Consider the following 24,010-nt stretch of genomic DNA (forward strand, 5'->3'; position numbering starts at 1 on the left):
ATGGGGTGCTTTAGATCAAAACCCCTCCCTCCAGGGCCCTCGTCCTCGAGCAAGGAAGAAAGGCGCATAATAAATCATATGCATGCGATCCCTCCTATAAGATGACTTACATTCCACGCAACCTCTGAATACTTGTCTCAAATAAATTGGTTTGTAGACAACTGTGATCAAAATTTCCTCGAGCTTAAAGTGGAGAAGACAAAGGAAATGGTGATTGATTTTAGGAAAGGAGATCATGAACCTCCTCCTGTTGTTATCAAAGACCTGGCTGTAAACCGTGTCTCGTCCTATAAGTACCTTGGCGTAGTTTTGGATGATCAGCTGAATTGGCATGACCACATTGATTATTTGGTAAGACGGATCAATCCAAGACTCTATTGCTTGCGGAAATTGAACACCTTCAACATCAGTAGAAACAATCTTTCTATTTTCTACAATTCTGTGATTTTCAGTGTGTGGTCATATTGCATTAATTGTTGGGGAGGTAATGTCAATGGTACCAACAGAAAACGGATAGATTCTATTATAAGCCAAGTCAGTCGCATCCTAGGCGAACGTCAGCAGTCAGTGAACACCTCATATCATCTTCACCTTCAAAGTAAACTTGCTGGGGTTCTCAACAACAGTAGCCACCCTCTACACATTAATTTGGAAAGTGCAATAATACCCCGCAGTGGGCGGATGAGACTACCCCGTGCCGTTACAAACCGTTACAAATCCTCCTTTAATTATCCCTCGTTGTATTAAACTTCATAATGAATCTTTTACTCGTTAGGTCAGTAATCTTGCTCATTGTGCAACCCAATGTTTCACAAGTATCTCTAGTGCTGTTTTACTGTATTTTGTATTTTACCGGTTTTACGTATCTTGCCAGCTTTGTTTTAAGTCTTATGTCTTAGTATTTGAGAGTCTGATATATTTTGTGTGTATTTTATGTACTGTACGTTTGTTTTATATTGTGAGCAATCAATTGCCCAGCTTGGGATGCAATAAAGAGAATCTGAATCTGAATCTCTCCTCACTCACCCCCCCCCCCCCCCCGCATCTCCCCTTCTTCACCCTCCTGTTTTCGCCTTCCATGAAACCTTTCCTCACACACCGACCCTTCCTTGTTGTCCCTTCATGCATCTTATATTTACACGAATTTAATGTCAAGAAACCATATCGGTCTTATCGCTGTTTGACAGGTAATCAGTTCGGTTATACCTTTCACTCCGCTCATGAATATGTATAGAAAATTTTCATTTCATCTGAGAGCAAATCAAACCATCGAATGGAAGTTTAGGGCTAACGATTATCGATTCTTCAGATGTCAGGGTTTGTTGAGCAACAAAGCAATAATATTAAACTTAGATGGAATTCAATTAGTGTCATTTTTAGTTAAGTATTCTGTTTCTTCGTTCAGTTGAATATTCAAAGCCACCGTACTGCCATTGGTAGAGAATTTACAAACGTTGTATAAAGTGAAACAGCCCCAAAATATGCTAGGCAGGCTGTGAATCAAACGGTTACCCCCGCCAGAATCTTTCTTACTTGCTGGGACTCCATGCTCTTTTTAGCCTTCTCAGTGTATAAGAATTAACTGAATTGTTGAAGCGATGGAAGAGAGTCTAATATTGGGGATCGATGGCGGAGGGGAAGGGGTACAAACTTCTAAGGGGACATGTAACTTTGATTTGAGGGTCAAACCCACTATATCATAGCAAAACTTGCCAGCACCGTGGATCCGATTTGTGTATTCTCTAAACACAAGGTACCTAGTACTAATTTAATGTTTGTTATCAAAAGCGACACTTTTTTTCATTAAAATTAATCAACTTAAATTTAACATGAAATATCCATGACGGTTTGTTGAAACATCTCCGTTACTATACCCACCCACCCCCCCCCCCCCCCGTCTCCTACTGGCCCAACTGTATAAGTGTGCCTATACTCAATTTTGTTTGGACAATACTTATTAAGATTAATAGTAGCCTATATTTAATTTGAAACGGTTTTACATTCGTGTATCTGAAGGTCCTTGTAGAGTAGACATATTTGAGATGTTAGTAACCCAGTTTGTCATGCTTCCATGAGAAAGTATTCAGAATTGTCAATTAGCCTGCAGTATATATCAGAAACAAGTTACCGAATGAACAAATATATACCAGTTAACTACTTAATTCTACTTAATTCGCAAGAGCGGAATTGCAGTGGATCTGTCAATAAAATTGCTGCGAATTTATGACTAAGCTTACAAAATTTTCAAGAAAGAATTTCGATCTTTTAAACATATTACACTATTTTTACTCAGTTTTAATAATGGTATGTAACTTCCTTCGCTAACAGCAATGAAAATGAGATCTTCGGATATTTACTTCTCTTTTCTGATCATCTCTCGCATACACCGACCATCGTTGCGGGGACATGTTCATGTCCACACGGCTTTGCATTTTGGACATTCGCAATGTAGCAAGAGATATATAGAGATCTAGAGAGGGAGAGCACGTCGTAATTTTCTCTCGGCATTTCAGAATCCCGTCTCCCTGATTCAACAAACTTCCATTCTATCTTGATTGATGTGGAATTATCTTTCGGGAATATGAAAGGAAATGACGTTGACTCTATGTGAAAGCTAGCATTTAAAACACCAAATGTTGAGCGTTCTAAATAACCAGGGAATCAAAGAGAAGGGATTCCTTAATGATGTTCAGCGAGGCTCGTACTTTAATCTCTCAACGCTCAGAATTACCCTCTCTCTCTCTAGGGATGTACTGGTCTACTTTTCTGACTTCATTGTTTGGTATGTGCCCACCGCCGCCGTCATCGAAACACTGGCACCGATGTATGAATACCATATTATCAATACAGCAAATATTTGAATGAGAAGCGCCATCAGCCACACTCACTGAACGCACGCATTTGATGTATGATTATCGTTGTCATTGGTGATGTTGGTGTAACATGTAGTTTTTTTTATTATCAGTCTCGTCGTTCCTTTCATATGAATATTCATGATTTCATTTGCATTGCTTATGTTTCGATATATTGCTAAAACAGATTTCGGCTTTTAGCTTTTATGAAATTACCTGCTTGAGTAGGGACATGGTGCCTTCACCCAGTTCCCGATTAACAACATAATGAAAGTCATTATGAATATGATGGAGAACTTCAGATGTTTAAAATGTATAAACACTAGAAACATGAATACTGTCAAGATATAGCAAAGTTTGAAAGAGAAATTTCAAACACAAACACATTCACTGAAAGAGAGACACTAATGATGAAGGACATTACAGCACATTTTTGAAATAGCCTGAGCGAACGGCTGATGTAAGAAGTCTATTTTTATAAACACACGATAGAAAATCATATTTCGATTACCACTGCATGATGGGTAATATCCTTACGTTGAAACAGATCAGTTGCGTGTTACAATATGTGTTATCGTTCGGTGTTATTCCATGTTGTACCTCGGGAATGTTGATAGCAATGCATATCCAAGCCATGCGGACACTGTATTTCATGAAGACGGATATTTCAAAATTGATGAGTTTCTTCACTTGACTCCTAATAATTTGATCAATTAAGAGAGTAAGAGGACGGTGCTTTATAAAATGGACCGAACGGAATGGACAGTCAAAAATAAATTACTTCAGTTCGCCATTGGGGATTTTGCCTTACTTCGTTAGGATAAAAACAGTTTCAAATTTCGTCATATATTTGTCAATACACCGTATTAAATCAGTGTGTATACGCTAGACGTATAAAGTAAAAATTAACAGCAAATCAAAATGAGATCATGCACATATGACATGTGTGTGTAAGTGTGTATCTCCGAAAACGGAAATGACAGTTAACGCTGATTACATAACCAACAGTATATATTAGTTATGAATTACCGTATCTTTTATTGTATACATTCAAATCTTCCATACAAGGAATATTCATCGGACGTCATTATAAGAAATACTCTAACAACAAATCATTCATGAGTCTAACAACCATCACGGAGCTTCTCAATTTCAGAATTTTTCTTTGCAATAATTAAATCAATTCAATGTAAATCGCTTCGCATAGAGTATCAAATGTTGCCAGATAGTAGAATTATTTTTGTGTTTGCTTGTAATTTGAGACACTTCCGAGAACTGATTTTTTCGTTCACAGATTACGAAGTCAATATTTCTGATCATTGCCATGTATCGTGATCTTTAACAGAGCTTATAGTCACTAATTCGAAGAGTTATACCATTTATTAAATTTAGGACTGCGGGAATTCCTCCTAAAAGAATGACGTCAGGGAGTAAATAGATTTATTGAAGATCTTCAGTGACTAAGAGGTAATCAAATCTTTTTGGAGGGAATTGACCGATTACTTCGATGCGAACCAAGTCCCTAGCCAATCAACGGAGCAATATATCACCATGCAGCAGTACGCCAAACTTGGCTTTATCGCAGAGGCGAAAAAGTGTTCCCTGAATTCCATGACTATATATACCAGGCTGCAGAAGACTAGAACGGAGGTGGTGTTCTAAAGCAAGTAAATAGACACACACAATGCTGACGGTAAGCCGTACTACAGTTAAAAGATATCCTTCCGAAAGGAAAAGTGCCTCTACTGAAGTGAACGTTTTTAGCATGTTAAGTACCCCCCCCCCCCGCCCCTCCCCCCCCCCCCAGAAGCATACGTGGTTGTATCCTCTTCTATAGTGCTACTTACAAGTGAATATAGAAAGGGCAACGTATACATATTCCTATAAATTTACATCCATTGTCTTTCTGAGAGTAGAATATCATCAACAAAACCGTTTCCCTAAGCACGTGATACGAAACAGTTATAGTAACATTGGTCACTCTGATCTGGCTTGGGCTAAGACCAGGGATGGGAGGGGCGGATCTGAGATTACATGACGCTTGTTATATTGTAAGCTATAGTGTTTCTTAACTTCTTCCGCTTCTCGCACCCCTTAGCAATTGAAGAAGGACTTCTGCACCCGTTTTACCGGCTGTGGATGTGCTCACAGGGGTGAAACTATAGGCCCATTGGTGGGATGCAATTTATGGACGCCCACGCACACACAGAGACTTCTAAACCTGTTGCTCGACATCAGTACCCGATTTTACACGACGAACACAGATTTAAGTTAGTACAATAATAATTTGCATATGTTTTTTGTATTAGGCGTGGGTGTCCAGGACCCGCTGATGGCCCCTGGTGGGATCCATGGTTGGAATCCCCGGAAGGCCACGTTGTTTGGTGCAAAGCAGGGCCAGAGATCGCTTAAAATGGCGCACATCGGTACTCGACTTTACATGACGTGCAAAGATTGAATCTATTGCCTTGGTTAATTCAATGATATACAATTACACACACAAACCAATTGTAACTTTATAATGTCATTACTTTCAGTTTCTAAACAGGCCATAGCGTCTAAACTTTGATCTGCCAGTAAACAGTAAAAGTTTATGCTGAGGTGCCTGGATATGGATATAGATTTGTTTCAAACGTTTGCTCCTTTCTGCAATGTTGTTGTTTATGCCTATAGTTTCGTTACACCCCCTGAGGGAGAGGGGGGTGGGGGTAACATGCACCCCTGTAAAGAATCGCTGTTGTATGCAATGAATGAATTAAAAACTATTGGCAATGTAATGAGAAGGACGCGATGCAATACACGAGTTGCCTATCTAGTTAATGCCAGAATTTTTGACATATGTGCTGTGTCGCGCATGTAATGTTAATTTTAAGAACCAATGACATATACTCACCGCATCGCTAAAGAATCTTTGTGAATATTCCCCCATTTCTTGCCTCTCGTCAACCTAATTTAGAACCTGGACAGATGAACAAGCACGAAAATCGAAAACCTCTCTGTAGACAAAAAAAAAATGCAAAACAAGTATAGATTGAGGAAAATGCGAAAGGTGAATTTGTTGAAATGTTAAACAGCGAAAAATATATGTATAGATCAGGTACAAGAACCAAATTACGACAGCAAATAATGATGATAACGTTACAGGTCATTTAAAGACCGTGACTTAGAACAGCGCCATCACAAGATGGATGGTCTGTTCACTCATGTCATAGGTTTAAAATTGGTTAATTATGAAATTAATAAAGTTTGACTGACTTTCACAAATCCAAAGTGGGAGGAACAGAATCTGAGTTGAAAATGTTGAAACGTTGGTTCCATGACTTATATAATATTATACACATATACAGTGAACTGTGCTAACGCAGAGAGCAACAGTTCTTAACAGTTATTTAAAGACTGGTTTAAAATGACGTAAATCCATTACATTTATCACGTGATAGTAGTTGCTATGGTTTTGAATTTTATATATTTTTAGTGTATGGTAGGCGTATCAGGTAATCAGTCGTATGCGCGAAGGATATATATGACACCATGCAAGATATCCACTGGTTTCAAGGACGTGCAATCCGACGTAACATAAATTTACTATGGTTTCATTTGTGATTTCCCGGCCTGCATTTAGCGACTACATGACAAGTGCATGGTCTATTAAGTATTAGCCAATCAGCTAGCCTTTTATATATACAAATATTACACATTAAATTTACACATTCAGTGTCGGATTCAAGGATTTGCTTTATTTAGTCTTTTGTGTTGAATTTGGCAGATTTTCGATGCAGTTCATTACCATTTATTTCATTTAGTTCATTTGATTACGTTCAGGTTTTATTTCAATTAAGGAAGAAAAAGTATTAAAAACTGTTACTTTCCGATGAAACTATACCTTTACGGTGAGTTATAAAATATAAAAATGTGTCCGTCCGACGATATTTTCTGAAGGGAAACTGTAATTTCTTTTCTCGTGACACATTTGTATTTCTGTGTATTACTTTTTATCAATTGTGTACTTCTACTTTGAATATAGTTTTGGTATACGTTTGGTCAATTTACAGAAAGTTCGTGACCCATTCAGATACTTTAGTATATACAGATAAAGCCTGCAGTATATTTAAAACAACTCAAAAAACAAATCCATAACAAATTCACGTCGTATGCAGAGAGTCAAAATAATTTTAAAGAAACCGTATACAATAATTCCACGAAAGAGTTTAAATATATCTTGCCAAAAGTTTAAAGTTACTTCAATCAAGGAAATCTGAACCGATTTTTTGAAATCCATTAATCTTCATATGTACTCGCGTTATGAATCTAGGCTTTTCGACTCGTTCGTTATAATGACAGTGAATTGTTCAACAAACTGCAGTTATAGTGCAAGTGACCATTTGCAGTGATGGCTAACAAAAAGAAGGAAATATCCACGGACGGTTTTACCATTTAGTAAGCTGGAAAACCTGATACATCTTCTTCAAACAAAGGTCATCAGAGGTAATGAAAATGGTCGGAAATGAGTTTAGCCTTAATCGATAGAGTAGAAAGAGTGGTTGGGTGTCAGGTATCGATATACTATCCGTTATTGATTACCAATGGCCTTAATTTAAAACATTTAATTGGTCCAAAATGTTAAACTTGAGGTCAACGGAAGTTCAGCGCTTTACCATATATGGAAGTTAAGATAAGTATATGTTGATTAGTATTTCTTGTCATCAAGTCTTCTTCATTCGTTATACTTGCTTGGGTGAAGTTGCGGCACTCTGCATAAAATACAATGGACTCGAAATGTCGAAGGCTCCTCTAAGGGGAGGCATAGCCTATGGGTACCCAATACATTTAAATGTCTAATTGAACAGTTCTAAATGTCTGAGAGTAATGTGGAGAGTCAGATCCCCCTGGAAAGTGTGTGTGTGTTTTTTTTTTTAAAGGCTTAAACCTTTTTTTTTTAAATTTGCGGTAGGGCCCGGGGGGTGTGGGGGAGGTCCCCAAATCCCCAAAATAGTATACGGCTTCAATGACTAAGGGCGGCACTCCTTTCATAATAGTCTTTCATTCGTATATGCCCCCCCCCCCCCCCGCCAGAGATTCGGACCCTCTCATGAAATCAGTCGGGAGAAAGTTTGAATTCCGTTTAGAGCTACTCTTACATAGAAACCTAATAATAGTCTAAATAGGCCTAAGAATGCAACATTTGACTTATTAGAATTGGGGAGTACATGGGAGTCGGCTTGAACGATCCCATGGCAGCACCTCTCCTTTATAAAATACCTCATTCGCATCTAATCCTCCCATAAGATTCAGGTGACTATACCTAAACCAATCACAGGGAAGTTTGGAGTTTATTTATATTTATCAGCAAAATGTTGCGCAAAGAGCGACTTATATGAAACTAAACTATAACCTAAATATGCCTCAGAATGCATCATTTCACGTTTATTTATCGGGGTGGGTGTGGGTGGGGGGGGGTAGGGGTAGGGTGCATTATGCACATATTATATACCGACTGATCACGTAAGGTGACACAAACCATGTACCTCGCTTAAACACAAATATCGCTAAGCAACCCTTGAGTTATGTTAGTGGATTTGATTGAATCCGCATCTACGATACCTGTATTTTATAAGAACACCCGTCATCTTTTTTGGGCAGTATTAATTGACAATTCAAACAAACGACCGCGTGAAAAGGGAATTAGTTTAATCATCTAGGGCGCATACCTTTAATATGAACCCAAATATACGAGTGACTGCAGTCCTGTTCGTGTGACTGTGATGCTACTATGTGCTGTCTCTTACTTATATAAAACACAATTAGATTTGATAAGTCTTACGCGGAAGTCTTTACCCTCTGGATTGAAGTTTGGGTGCACTTGTAACCACGTTCTGCCAGCAGCGTGCACCTTCTTTCAAACCCCTGATGTAAGTTAGGTACATATAAAATGGCCTGGGACTTTTTTTATTTATTAAAGTTACTTTGGGGAAAGTGCATAAAACGGGGAAAGTAGCATAATCGATAACTGAGGTGCCCTTATGTCCTGTTCACTTTAACGTTAAGTGGTCTGGGCATGAGCAATCAAAATGGTAAATGAACGAAAATACTACATATGGGTATCTCGGAGTGGGTAAGTGTAGAAGTGTAACATAGATTGATTCGGGGAATAGGATGGGCCAGTGGGGCGGGGGGGGGGGCATTCAGGGAGTGGGTGAGGGAGAGCATGCCGTGCGCAAAGCTTAAGTATTCATGCATAAATCCCATGTGTGACACATGTAAGAAAAATTATCAAAATTAGCAGCAATTGACTAAAACGAAGCATGGATCTAATTTTGCTTAATATTATCGGAAGGTCCAGAGTCTTCCGTTCTGCAATTTTAGGGCCTATGTACAAATTATTTGGTAGATCAATACATATTATTTTAAAGCATATGTTTAAAAATGTCAAAATATCTATATGCACTATATAGATATAAAAATAAACAAAATATTAACAGTATTAATAAAATAATATCAAATAAATATGTAATATTGCAATTAAGAAAGGAAGGCAGCAGGTAGTGTGACGTCATTCAGGGGCGTAGCGAGGAATTTTCCAAGGGAGGGGCGAATCTGTAGGCAAATTATCAGAGCCTTAGATTCGGCATTGGAAACTATCTAAGCATAGCGCCAACATGAGTTGGCGCGAAGCGTACAAGAAAATTTTGGCCGAAAATGCCTCCCAGATCGCTGGAAATGGCACTTCCCAGGCCTTGTTAGTTGCATCTAAGCATTTTTTATTTTGAAATTACTAGCGATATCATAAAAAATACAAATAATATGCTCAAGGGGGGGTGGGCGGTTGCCCCCTTTGCCCCCCCCCCCTTGGCTACACGCCTGACGTAATTACAGAACTTCAAGCAGCTGTGTTATATCCAGCAGATCATGGGTTATGAGCAGAAGGTAAACACAGGAAAATATAACGCAGAAGTGACAGAAATGACTTCGCTTTCTTTGATCACTTCACAGCATGGTGATGATAGAATTCTCATAAAACAGCTTTAGGTTTCATTAAGGTTTCATCCGCATTTGATCGTGACGCAGGCAGTCACTCTACATGTATGTGTATTAGTGTGTGTTATAGTAAAACATAATTATCATTTTACAGTGTGCTATTGTACATTGATGATTAATATTGCTCTCATCTTTAACAAGTTCAATGGCAAGCGTATGCCACAATCGAAGACCCAAAACAATCCAAGCACAATATTTTTACTGAATTCACAAATCTACTAAATTGCTCTCAGCCAAGTTCTTCGTAGCAATTCAGTTCTAAGTAGAATAAAAGCAAACGGAGAGAAATGTTTCTGACTTGTCGAGCAAGGTAATTAACACAGTAAAAACACATCCCCTGGTTATCACGTGATCTTGGTACTGCAGTTGCGTTTGTGAATCCTGGACACAATGGGATGATGATGATGTGCTTTGCTTCTTTCGAGGCTGCTTCTGCTGCTGCTAGAACATTCACTGGGGTAAGGAAGCCACACTTATCGATCCTGTTCTAATTATTTTTGTCATGTTTCAGGCAAAATCATCCCGGGGAAACTCGACGACGCTGTTGGTAAGCTCATGTTGGGGAATTAAATCTTACCATGGTGAGACATAATAATGTGTATGCTGTGATTAATATATTTAGAACGAGTAATGCGCCTCTCTACAGACTAACCGTGTTAAACCAGTCACTTGACACAGAATCCTCTGAGCAGATGTCTAGCTATCTACGGGACGTCTGCCAGGGAAGACATGTGCATTTATATTTAATATGCTGCACATAGTCCCTGTTATTACATGATTGTTATTATACTGTTATCAGTTTTTTCGTTGTGCAAGTTGTCTCAGAATGTAAATCACAGACAATAATAACGAGAACATACAGGTCTAGTACAATTCTAGCCACTTGGCAATGCTTAAATATATATATATATATATATATATATATATATATATATATATATATATATATATATATATATATATATATATATATATATATATATATATACATATATATATATATATATATATATATATATATATATATATATATATATATATATATATATATATATATACTGGCGAAAATCAAGTTCTCCCTAGATTTCCTGAATTACAACACACATCAGTTACTATATATACAGGCTTTTGAGAGTAAACTCATAGCATTTGCCGATAATTAGCAGAAATAAGTGCAGAGCTTAAGTTACTATAAATGCTTTTGAGAGCAGACTATGATATTTGCCGATTATTTGCAGAAATACATGCAGAGCTTAAGTTACTATACAGGCTTATGAGAGCAGACTCAAACCATTTGCCGATGATAAGCAGAAATACGTGCAGAGCTTTAGTTAAGTATGGAAATCATTATGACTATTATATTCCTGATAATTGTTAACCTATTTACCATATGTGTGAATTCTGTTTTCTGGCAGAAAATTGCCAGTGCCTTCTCCGTTCTACTGGCAAAATACAATGGTATTAAATCTGCGATTTGGAGGCCTATTGTGAATAACAATACATGCCTCATTACATGAGATTTCGCAATATATAATAATAGATCACAAAGAAAACCAATTCATATATAATTGTTAACACGTAAACATAAAGCAAATTAACATGTAAACAAGTTGCATATAAACCTATACCTTAGTGGGCGGCTCTCACACAGCAAAGAAATATGATCCACTTGAAGTTTATTGTTGGCAAATAATATACTTAATGTTATAAATTCAATACTAAACAGTACATATTTATAATAACTATTATAATCAAGTATTATTAATTACGTTACCGGAAATATTAACTTTTCTTGTATCTGTTTGTGTTGTATTCATATACGGTCACCTGATCGACTCCCACCAAGATCAAAGACACATCACAGCAGGATTTGTAATTACTATTTGTGTTTATTGCAGATCACCCATGGTAGGCCGCACCTGTCTTCTCCTGTGTAGCGTGGCAGCTGTCTCGGAGCTCCCGCTGATACCAAACCAAGCAGGTTATTAAAAATTGATGACATGTGGTATAGGTATAAATGCGATACAGACACATCATTGTACAATAGCGAAACTTGGTTGTTCTTATCCACCACGACCCACCTCCCCATCCCCTTATTTCTTCCTATTCCATCACCAATTCACTTGGACCCAAACTCTTCATCCGAGAAGTACCTTCTGTCGAGTTAAATGCCATACTTGGCAATAAATATAGTTTAAGCACAGGACTGGTTACCGTTTTATAAATACACACGCATGCAGGCACATAATGGAACAGTGAATGGTGTTATATATAAATTCGAGATGCTGTGAAGGAAGGTATATATATATATGTTCCATCGCAGGAAGCTCAGTGGAATTATGGTGTTTTCTTGATAAAAGTCATCTGGAACATATTAGATATCCTTCATTCTGTCTCAATTTACGCCATAGAAGCGCCTTTCTAAATATTTAGTAATCATAATAAACCAAACACTTATATAATTATAAGAAAAAGTTGTCAAAAGCTACTAACATTTGTAACGATCTGTATTAGAGCTTCGGAAACATCTGATGATTTTACACTGCCTAGGTTTATGAATTATTAAGTGAGAAGAAGATTTACCGATATTATGGCTAGAATTTTCAATAGGTCCATTGTGGTTCCATATAGCAAACTTCTTTGACAATACTTAGTTTTGATCTATCTAGAGGGAGGGAGTGAACCAGGGAAATGTGCCCCTACCCCTCCGTCCTTCGTTTTGTTAACAACCTTCAAACATGCCTCTATCAATATAGAAATACTTCATTTGGGTAATAAAAAGTAGCCTTTTTCTATTATTATAATTTAAAAGTGCACTTTTGTTACTTAAAGAAAGTGTCCTTTTGTTGTAAAAGGTATTAGGAAAACACAATTAAAAAGTGCCCTTTGCCCTTAGCATTCAAGCACTGGAATTTTTGATACGGAATGCAAGGATTTATTTTCTGGGAAAGTATGGGGAACATTGTGGTTTTCCTCCTCAAATGTAAGTCACATGTCGCAATGCTCTTCAAAGTTTGTGTGCTCCTCCCCCCCCCCCCTCCCCGCCTTCCCACATTTTGAAACCTCTTCGGCCTTCCCTGCTACTAAAGTCTTCAGAAAGCTAAAACTGCACAGACACCAAAACCTTGAGCAATGCCTTCTGATACGGTATCTAACTAATGCGTTCAGCAGTGGCTTTTGAAAATGAAACATTGTATTGTTTTATATATTTCTTTCATATTAAAAGTGAATTAGACATTCTTCCCGGCTAGTCAGGGAACATTTACTTTGACTCAAGATACATTTCTCTCTATAACATTTTGGTCGCCGCCGCTTTGACTAAGTTTTGGTCTAGAGCCTATGAATAACGATTACAAGAGGGGTGATCTTTCACTGCTTGGGTTTTTCTGATCGTTGTAACACATGTAAATGATGAGATGTTAACCCTGGCAACGAGAAATTGAACCATAAACAAACCCTGCTTACGTCTTGGAGTACTCTACTTCAGATAGGGTGAAATAGACAGAATGTTTTCTTAGGCCTCCAACTATAGAACGCATCCGGTCTCGCATTACTCAACCACCACATGGCGTCATATACAATACGCGGTTCACGACAAATGCAGTTTCTGGTTTTTATATTATTGTTGTTGTAGTATTCTTTAGGGACTAGAGTCGATGGGTTTTTTCTCCTTCTAGTTATCGGATAGCTATTTCTCTCACGACTTTATTATTATTTTTTACATCTATGCAAAGTAACAAAGTTACAAATACTACTAGGTTAGCACCACACAGCATATTCACCTCAATAACTCAAATAAAGAAAACAAAACAAGACAAACAAACAAGTAAGAAAATAAATTCAAATAAAACAAAGAAACAAATAACAACTTGCTGCCATATTCTGGAACAGACATGAAATTCACGAATACGTGGTAAAATTAAGGAATTTCATATTTTAGTGAAGTGATACTTTGGAAATCATAGCGCGTTGTACTGTATGATTCTGGCAGTACTAGGAAACGTTTAAGCTGTTGTTTTGGTGCATGGAAGAACATGAAAGAATAGTTATAAAATGTATTCATGTGCCTCTATAGAAGCCCTGTTGTTGTCACTCCCTTTTTGTTGTTTCTTGCTCCTTCGTAGAAAAAGCCATCTATGGTTCAATGTTAAAGAAATAACTATAACAGGGAGAGTAGCAGTTGTGAGTCTATTGTGGTAAAAATTGTTTGGCCCATGACTTAATTTTTTAGCAAGGAGTGGTCCGTTTAGATATATTTTTACACAGAATAACAGTCATTTAAACCCTTTACTTTCCCATTGATCAATTTCTATATAGGCACATATGTAGAGACATTAACATTACAAAATATTACCGCCTGTTTTATTTGAAACATGTTTGTGGGAACAGTATCGTTTGAACAGAGCGAGTTTTTCCTATCACATGTGTAGGCTACTGTAACAACCGTTTTGTTATTTTCTTGATAAGAATTGCAAGCGATCTTCCTTTTGATATTCGAGGAGAATGACACAATGTGACAGATGGGATCCAATTGACATATTTTATGTGACAACTCCATCTGATAAAGCCACGATGCAGCAATATAAAATTACAGTTTAGACTTTACAAGGTTGACATGTGTCTTTTCTGAACAACTTTGGCAGGTTTTTGGTGGGAGGCGAAATATATTCTTATCGGCGACAATTCAGAGACAAAACAAGACGATCAACATGAAAAAAAAACTTCAAGTGGGAGGAAAGACAGTAACAGGTTCATGTATATTTAATATAGATTTGTACACGTTATCGCAAACCGCGTTCCATATGCGTGTTGATCAACTAATATACATCTAAAGTAGATGGTTACAACACAGCTCACTAAACAGTATTAATATTGTACACATTATTTTATGATAACGATATATTCAAGTACCAGATCAGTTTTCTTTTGGATCAGATGGCCGGAGAGAAGCGGGAAGGGGGGGGGGGGGCTGGTTCACAAGGTGGCAAAAACATGGACATAGACTTCACCAAACCTGTCTTACAGGGTTTCTTCTTTTGTCCCTGTCATAATGTGTGCAAGGGTATTTGTGTTGTATCTAAACATTATCATCAAAGATTATGGAAACATAATTGGAGACTGATGTGGGATATTATAGTGAGAACTAACACTGAAAAAATACACCCTCTCTCTATATTAATCTGATCCGATACGAATTTCTGTATCACATCTTCGTCATCCTATACGCTTAAAGAAAACTTAAGATATCGACAAATAAATATATTCATTAGTGAGCAGACAAGACCATTCTGACAACTACCGCATGCAGTGAAATAGTATTAGAAAAATAACTGGAGGAAATGTCCTAAGGAAGGGGGGGGGGGGCTTTCTTATACACTTTTCCCCATACACTTTTCTGATACTGAGACCAATGTGTACTCATGCATAGAGGAGTCCTCTGCAATTCATTTTCCGTTGAATGTTAATCGTGTTCATAATTACAAAGATATTTAAAGGCCTTATATCGAAACGTTAGACGCACGGCTAAAATCATGTTGTCACTATGAAATCTGCCAAGCCGAGCCTGCACATGCACCCTGTCTCTCCATCTGTCAACACGTATAACCTTGGACATGTCGCCCTATATCTGTCCTGTACAGCATGACTATGTAACGAAATAAAATATAACATGTTAATACTCAACGTCGACTGTGTTCTAGTTGATTGCTTAAAGAACTCATATATCTAAACAAGGAAACATGACAGTCTTTAGAGAGAAATCCAGATTTATTAATCGGCGGAAAGCTTTCAGTACATGTTCCCCGCTGGAATAAAGAAAAATATAAGCCCCTGCAATACAACGCGATAACCTACATTCATAACTCAAAGGTCATATTTCAAATCAACTGTGTCAGAAAATATCATGTGACAAACTCAATTAATGTTTCGACCAATAATATTAGAAGAAAGTGTCTGTGATTTGTTATCGTACGACAGTTATTGTGACGTGAGCGTTATGTTACATTTCCTGAAAGCCAGAGTCCTTCATTAAGTATACGCCTTCATACATATTTTTTTCTAGTGGTATTAAAGTTATAGTATATTTTCGCTACATTATTAGACGATGTTGTATTATTAATAAATGGTGCAAGTCCTATCCCGGTCTATCAACATATTGAGTATATAAGCATCCCTCTTGGATACATTCAGTCTTTGTATTTGACATATTGGATATATAGCTTTACTGATCTAATTCTCCTGCTGTACGGTAAACCTATAGGACCATTCAACACATACACAGGCCTATAACCTGCCGGTTTTTTTGCGATAGGCTTGTCAAACTAACCAACCTTTTTCAAGAAACTAAATATCATAATATGAAACGTACGCTATATTCCAACGGATTACTTCATCATTTTTATCATATCTAGAAGGTCAGATGAACGGCATATATATATATATATATATATATATATATATATATATTACCTGATGTTATTTTAACTTGAGATAAATTGAAATGTGTTTTCACTTCACTCCGTTGAACGTGCATATACGTCACCTATCCATTCTCGTATAATCGTCATGTAAATCACAGCATGGCAGTGACTATATTTCTTTGAGCACATTGAGGTACTTGCAACCAGACACTTTCTATTAATTTTTATTTAGATAAAGCCTTATCTTCATAGAGGTCTAAAAGTGTCGTATATCTCATCCATGCAGAGTTAGGTAAGAGTAATCTCGAGCGAAGAGCACTTTGTTGTGATTATATTAAATTAGGAAACCGAAGACTCTAGGGTGGATAAGAGATAGAACCAGATGTTTTCTCTTAGGGATTTGTCAATTTGTTAGATACAATTTTAACCTTCATTTTCTTTCGATCTTAGAATAATGTTGTGACTAACTATGGCGCCCCAGTAACCCTCTTGGTCTTCTTTGATTCCTCAGGTCGACAATGATAACATTTTTGACACTATTTTATAACCTTCTTTTTTATGATTCATTGATGAAAAACCAGAGTATTGTGAGTTAAGTAAAACAAGTCCGATATATAGAGAAGTGAAGTAAGAGCAAGAGAGCGAGAGAGAGTCAGAGGTGGAGAGAGAACAGAAGATAAAATCAATGTAACTCGTATGAATGGGTTCTTGGTAACACTCACAATCATTTGCCATGAATGTTGTACTAAAATGTAAATACATCTCCCTAAAAAATACTGTAGGTTTGTATCTCAACTACTTTCATCACTGCTCCTTTCCAAAAGCTGTTCTGAGAAATTCAAAGTGCTGGTTGTGAAGGAAGCTCTTTCTTATTATACTAGACAACACTTTACCATTACAAGGCACTTGACTGATACGTTAAACAACAAAGCAAAACAACTAACATCATAGTAATTGAGAAAGTTTCTTCGAACATCCATTATGTAGTACAAACATAAATAACAGCATCACGTAAGACAGTTATCACTCTCAAATCCTCGAATTATTCAAACCATCAGTAGTAAATAATCAAGTCCGCCATTTGCTTTCGAAGATCATTTTCTCATAAACGTCTTAGATCACATTCTATCTTGCTGGATAGATTGGGAAGAAGGCATTGAATATTCAAGGGTGCATGGTTCATTCTTATCACAAGTTAAGTATAGCGAGCCAGACTGGTGTTATGCATGGTGCGATTCAAAATACTGGCTAGGATTACACGGTGAGCCTCTCTATCTAGCAATAAATGAGGAACAAATCTTTAACATACATCATATTTACATCGTTATATGTGTGTACCAAGCTAAAGATGAACGATGGAGACCGGTTAACTATAATGTTGAACAAATCTTAAAGCTCCTCGGAATCAACAACTCACAGACCATATTTCTACCCTATGAGTTTAAAATTTCTCTTGGTGTAAAAAAGGAACCATATGAGGGAGTATCCGGCGGACAATATCTTGTTTGTGTATTTGTTTAATCAACTGTTTTCTTGGACTGAATATGACAACGTCATTATCAAAGAATACGTTATTTGTAAGAGGTTTGTACCACTTAAAATGTGGTGCAACGAATAAAACGTTACGTTCGTGTATTCATGTAATCCATTACCAATGAGTAAACTTTATTTTTCCAGAGAAATCAAGAAAATTGATCACAACGGAGTTGTTTACCCAGAGAAATACACGAGCATGGTCTGTAAGATTGATATGCACTTTACTGAATTTCTACCCAACATTTGTTTAAAAAAGAGAAACAATCCATCGTAAGTTTAATAAAATTGGTGAGAAGCAAGCCTAAAAACCAAAAACCTGCGTACCCCAGTATATATCGCCACAAAACCACATCATTCATTCATCGTGCGTGCATGCTTCCTTCGTCCCACAAACCAGGTAGTTGTTCACTGTTGATTTATTTACAACCTATATGTTGTCTGGGCAAGAAAACCTAACAGCTTGATATATTTCAACCGCTGTTTCCTTACATTGTAATCACATGATTGTGACAGTATTGTCAAATGAAGTATCGCGCGAGTCCCTTCGAAAGGGAATAGATACCATCTACACAATGATCAAAAATTGAGGAGCAATCTACACTGTGTGTACAAAATAACATACACTTCACTTTCAAAACTGTATCAGATGTGCCTAGTAGCCTATCGTAACATCGGAAATAGCCTATACCGGGACATCATGAGCTTCATGGTCAATGTTACCTTGACCATGATGGTTAAGTCGTCATTGTATTTTCTCTTCTTGTATCTCCCAAATGTCACGGACCTGATAATGGAAATCATTTTGTCGATTGAGAATAGATCATCGAGAACCAATCTACTTCGAACATATGGATATGTATGTCTATACTTTGGAATATTCTGCATGAGCTTTGATTTAAGTAGGCCTACGGTAAGGTAGACAAGTTCAAAATAACTTGATATTTAACCCAAAAAATCGGTGTTCTTCGGAAAATTCATCATTCTGTAACTCCACTGGAGGAAACACAATGTATTGTGACGAGCCCTCCCCCATCCCCTCCCGGTTTGTTAATTGCCATTGAGCGTGTACGTCCGTTACCGAGAGGTCAATAAAATAAAACAAAATAGACGGTGGATCAGTACGGTTTACACCATGACTAATCACTTACGGCCAGCCAATCTTTGTGCAGTTAACTGCTACATCATTACCTCCATATAACGGCCGGATGACTTCAGTCAGAATTGACCAAAACTATCTTACAAATCGTATACCGAGGTGCTTATAGTTTTGTATTACATCTCTCAATCACAGAAAGCAATGTTTTAGTCACTCAATGTCATAACACAAGGAGAAAGAGCCTACTATGACCTCTCGACCCTTCGACATGATATTAGTCCTTGTCCTCTGCAGATGAGCAGCAAAGTACGGTAAGACACGAATTACCAATCTTTTCGTCTAACAGTTGTCCTAAATATATCTGCACTGTCTGCTATATTGAATTAACACGAGAGCTGCGACTGTTATAACCTACTTTTTTTTATCGCCAGGACGGCATATAGACAGCGCTTGGAATATTCTAACTGGAATTGTTTATAAGTTATAGCCCTCTTCATTGATGTCATTATCGCTGATTCGTATAGTAAGAGATGTTATCAGGAATTCTCAAAATTCAGAAGGAGCCGCTGAGCTACTTGACCGAAAAGCGACTTTCTTTGCGGCAATAGCGGCAAGTTCATATCGACCTTATGCTAAGTACCTCAATTTGAAAACAACAAGGACTGATATGTCCAAAGTTGTTGTGACTACAGGTTAGTAATGGAGGCTATATTTACAATCAATATACGCATAACGCACTAAATAAAATCCACGCATTCCTCACTTCACCGGCCAATCTTGTTCATACTTGAATCACCGAATAGCGTCGGTCATACCGAGTGTCCGCAATATATAGTATACACTTCTAGCCAATTACCGTCCTAATCACTCAATAACCTTTATATACCGGTAAAGACTGTGTGCGCCGAATCAAAAGCTGGACTGATATTTCTTAATGGGACGATTATTGAGCCCCTAGCAACATCGCATAAATTCAAACGCTGTAGGCCTGTGCTTAAATACTGTAGTATATATGCATACTATACAGTACGCAACGTTGGTGTATATAATCGGGTGAATTTTCGTGTGATTTATCTACAACAAAGGATTATATGCTACTTCGCTTTGCGCGCCACGGTAGCTTACCTCAATGGATTGTTGTATGTAGTACATATATATACTAGTAGATTCACGTTAATGTGTATTACATATAACCTAGGCTAGTGAGTCTTGAAAGTAAAAAGTAAAAAAAAAACAAAGATATTTGGCAGCCTTCCAGACCTGTTAACATGATTTAGGTCCGCTCAAACACTAACATGAGTGTTAAAGTGTATCGTGGCTACATGTTACGGTCTTGGCTATTGTTAACGTTACAGAACTGAGGAATCCGGTGTATAGGCTGCAGTTGTTGCAATGCGATCGTTAATTTATATTTCTAATTTGTTCTCTCGTTCTAGAGAATGGTTCAGTCGGCGATCTCGACATCATCTGAAACAACTGGGGGATATAAAGCCTCGTGTTGTTACCGTACGACTACATTCCGGAAATACCGAGAGACTTCTCACCGACACAACAAGACAACTTGACCAGTCTAGCATATTTAAAGCTAGATTTTAAATTCGAAGAACTGTTGTAGACCTAAGTTACCATTTGCTATATAGCCTATATGGAATAAAAACATTGAAGATATATTCTTTTAATTATCGTATAGGCCTATGTGTTCTTCGTCGTGTCTACTAAAATACAGTCGGTCTAGTGTATGATTAATTTGATTTCTATTTCCGTATGTGTCGACGATTTATTCATGAATATACATACGGTATTTTTTATGATTATAATGAATCAACGGAATCTATGGTACATTGAGACCAATATATTTACATAATTATTATAATTTATTTATTATTTTTTTATGACGCCTCTAGTAGAAACTTTAATTAAACAATATGTATACTAATGAAGTATAAACCATTCATACCCAAACTGAGTAATTATATATGCTTTACTTTAATTCACGCTTTGCTAATTTAGATGGGAGGCAAACTTCAAATTGCGATTCTTGCACGAATTAAACAAACATATTTAGTCTATTCGTGCTTGTTTGTATATACTGTGCTATCTTACTAATTTCTAATATAAACATATTTTTGTTAACGTTAAATATGCTCTTATTAGATCTGTTCAATGTTACATATGATTCATTTTTTTGCAGCTGAACACAATCTTGGTATATAAACAATAACCATTTTATTAAAAAGTTTTGGTTATTTTCCACATTTTCTATGCCATTAAACTATAGTCACGCGACTAGAGACACGTTTCACCAATGAACAAGTTGAACGTGCCGTGTGTATAGTCATCCTGACGTCTTCCTGCCTTCATGAATTATTCATAGGGCAGAGAAATAAATCGTTTACCAAGACGCAGAATATATAGCTTTTGACTTGACTCAGCCCGTAATTTAAAGCTACGATATCAGAACCTTAATTGAATGGATGGGTAAAATGGTTCTTCAGGGACTTTAGATTGTTCCAAGAATGATCAATACTTATTAAAGTTTACTTCCTGACAAGTCACTGATTGAAATAGGCAAGAAAAGTGATGAGATGTACGCCATCTTAGATTAAATGTCTAAAAACTAGTCATTGATATACGTTATGAGCTGCCTCGTGACCATTATTTAAGCAGGTCCGGCTTGACTGTATAAAGCTTTCAGTATAGTGAGAATGATGGTGTATATATATATATATATATATATATATATATATATATATATATATATATATATATATATATATATAAATATATATATATAAATATATATATATATATAAATATATATATATATATATATATATATATATATATATATATATATATATATCTATATATATATATATATATATATGTATATATATATATATATATATATATATATATATATATATATATATATATATATATATATATATTCAACGACTGATTTTATTAATGTATATAGCTCTCATGATCCTCTACCATCATGCTGATGAGGCCTCGTCGTAAAGTCCCTATCCGATATTCTCTCCCTTTGATATATATTCTTTTAAATTTTCTGAAAAACAAATTGTGACAGGTATATAAATTTAAAGGCTTTTACGATGCATCGCAAAAGTTTAACAAACCCATATATTCGATCGGAAGACCTTTTTAGATAAAGCTTGCTAAAGAAAGAGACTGAGCGAATGCATCAGAAACATTTGATTGAGAGATAAATTAAACGAAATCCATTCTATATTGTGAGATATATAGTATATACTGGACCAGCAGTGCAAACATCAATATAGCCATTAACTACCGAAGCGAACTGCCTCTTATCGAGAGAAAAAATAACAACAACGTCAAAATATCACGGACCAAAACCTAAGCGAACTCTCGTTTTAAGTTGACCCAGACGCACTCGCTTCGAGGATTTGTTTCTCTTTGTGTTTAGCCTTTAACCCCTAACGCTTACTCTCCTCAATTAACCCCCCCCCCCCCCCCACCCCTTCCACATATTCACAATATCAATGAATACTGTTTTAATATATTATATAGACTAAGTAAGAGACAACAAAAATACATGTAACCCATTTTTATAAGAGTATGTAGGGATATTTATCTACTTAAAACAGTTCCTGTTTACTATTAAAAAAGGGGCAAAAACAGAACTTACATATACATAAACAAGAACTTGGTTTGATTTTCAACAGAAGCTTCTACGTCATCAAATAACCCTTCGGGAATTATTTCAATGGTCGTGACAAATGTTTACAATTTGGATTCTGTCTGTTTTCTTAATACCAAAGCACATACGAGTTGTTACAATGTCCTATATCAGCTGTATATTCCTAAACTTAGCGTAGCATACAGTGAGTTGCATTAAAGAATAACTTGGTTTAAAATGAAACAAATTATTAAATATGAAAGACTAAAGTAGTTGAATATTACCACATGCCTTGAAAAACTAATCTTTCACATGAAAATAGTGGGGATATCTGACTTATGCTCCTAAGACCCTTTAAAGTGATACGCAACTATAGGGTAACTGACGGTATTCAAAACTAAAAGAGTGTGTATAGTTCACATGCATGTAGGACGCTTGTAAGGCAATTTCGTATTTAGGCGTAACTGGAGCGGAAAAGAGGGACAAATTTATAAATGACTCCCGCCAACACTGACCAATTTCCCATAGCCATAAAGAATGCGGTATGTGAAGCATGCAGGCAATTGAATATATACATTACTGAACTAAAGAACCATGCTAGGCTTCGTGCGATTTTTGTTTTGCGAACTCCCGCCATGATGTGTGATGGCACAGTGCCTTGATGCTGAGAGAACGGAAAGAAAACCCGGAACGCCAGAGGCATCTTTTCTTTGCGAGGCCTACTTTTGTTTCAGAGGATGAAAGAAAATTAACCACGGCGGCTATGGATAGAATATACTCGGTTAATTCAAGCCCATCGTCTGTAGATGTGTAGCATGTGTAGATATGTGAACTGCTCAGTTTTGGGATTATATATATATATATATATGTATATATATATATATATATATATATATATATATATATATTTATTGATACTATTATACTTTACAGTTTAAATAATTCTTCTACAAAAACGAGTTTTTAACTTCTGCTTTATGAATAGTTGAAACACTTGATTCACAGCGTTTAAACTCCGAATCGTTACTCATCACGACACTTATATTTTATTTCATTTTTTCCCCGGATAATTTTTCTATAGAGGATAATAAAAATCGAGGCTGACAAGTTTTGAATCAAACCAGAGCTGAAATTTAGCAACCCCTTTGTTTCTTTCAGTATCGTTATCTCGTCTAAGCTGGAAAAATATATTAAAAATCCTCTTCGAGTTTGAATTTCAAGTAAGCTTGTTCTGAATCTTTCATTATGTAGGCTCTTCTTAGTTTGTCGATTTTCAAGAAAACGATTTTAATGAGAAACTTTAGAAATGTACTGAGGCTTCGAAAGATAACTGCTGACAGTCATGTGATCTTGATTGAGATTTTGCCGAGAGTATGGTGAAACTTTATATTCTCAGCCAAATCTGTAA

At 36.5% G+C, this 24,010-nt stretch overlaps 1 protein-coding gene across 1 annotated transcript in view; it reads right to left on the reverse strand.

Annotated features, from left to right (window-relative positions):
* LOC139978927 (acetylcholine receptor subunit alpha-like 1) overlaps positions 1-24,010 on the reverse strand; it is a 57,456-nt gene that overhangs the window by 18,972 nt on the left and 14,474 nt on the right. Inside the window, exon 2 of the mRNA XM_071989510.1 lies at positions 5,746-5,848. Within this exon, the coding sequence (XP_071845611.1) occupies positions 5,746-5,781 (36 nt within the window). The 5' untranslated portion in view covers positions 5,782-5,848. The remainder of the gene's footprint in view (positions 1-5,745; positions 5,849-24,010) is intronic.

The sequence above is a fragment of the Apostichopus japonicus genome, chromosome 13 (assembly GCF_037975245.1).
Source record: "Apostichopus japonicus isolate 1M-3 chromosome 13, ASM3797524v1, whole genome shotgun sequence".
In the NCBI taxonomy this organism is placed as follows: domain Eukaryota; kingdom Metazoa; phylum Echinodermata; class Holothuroidea; order Aspidochirotida; family Stichopodidae; genus Apostichopus; species Apostichopus japonicus.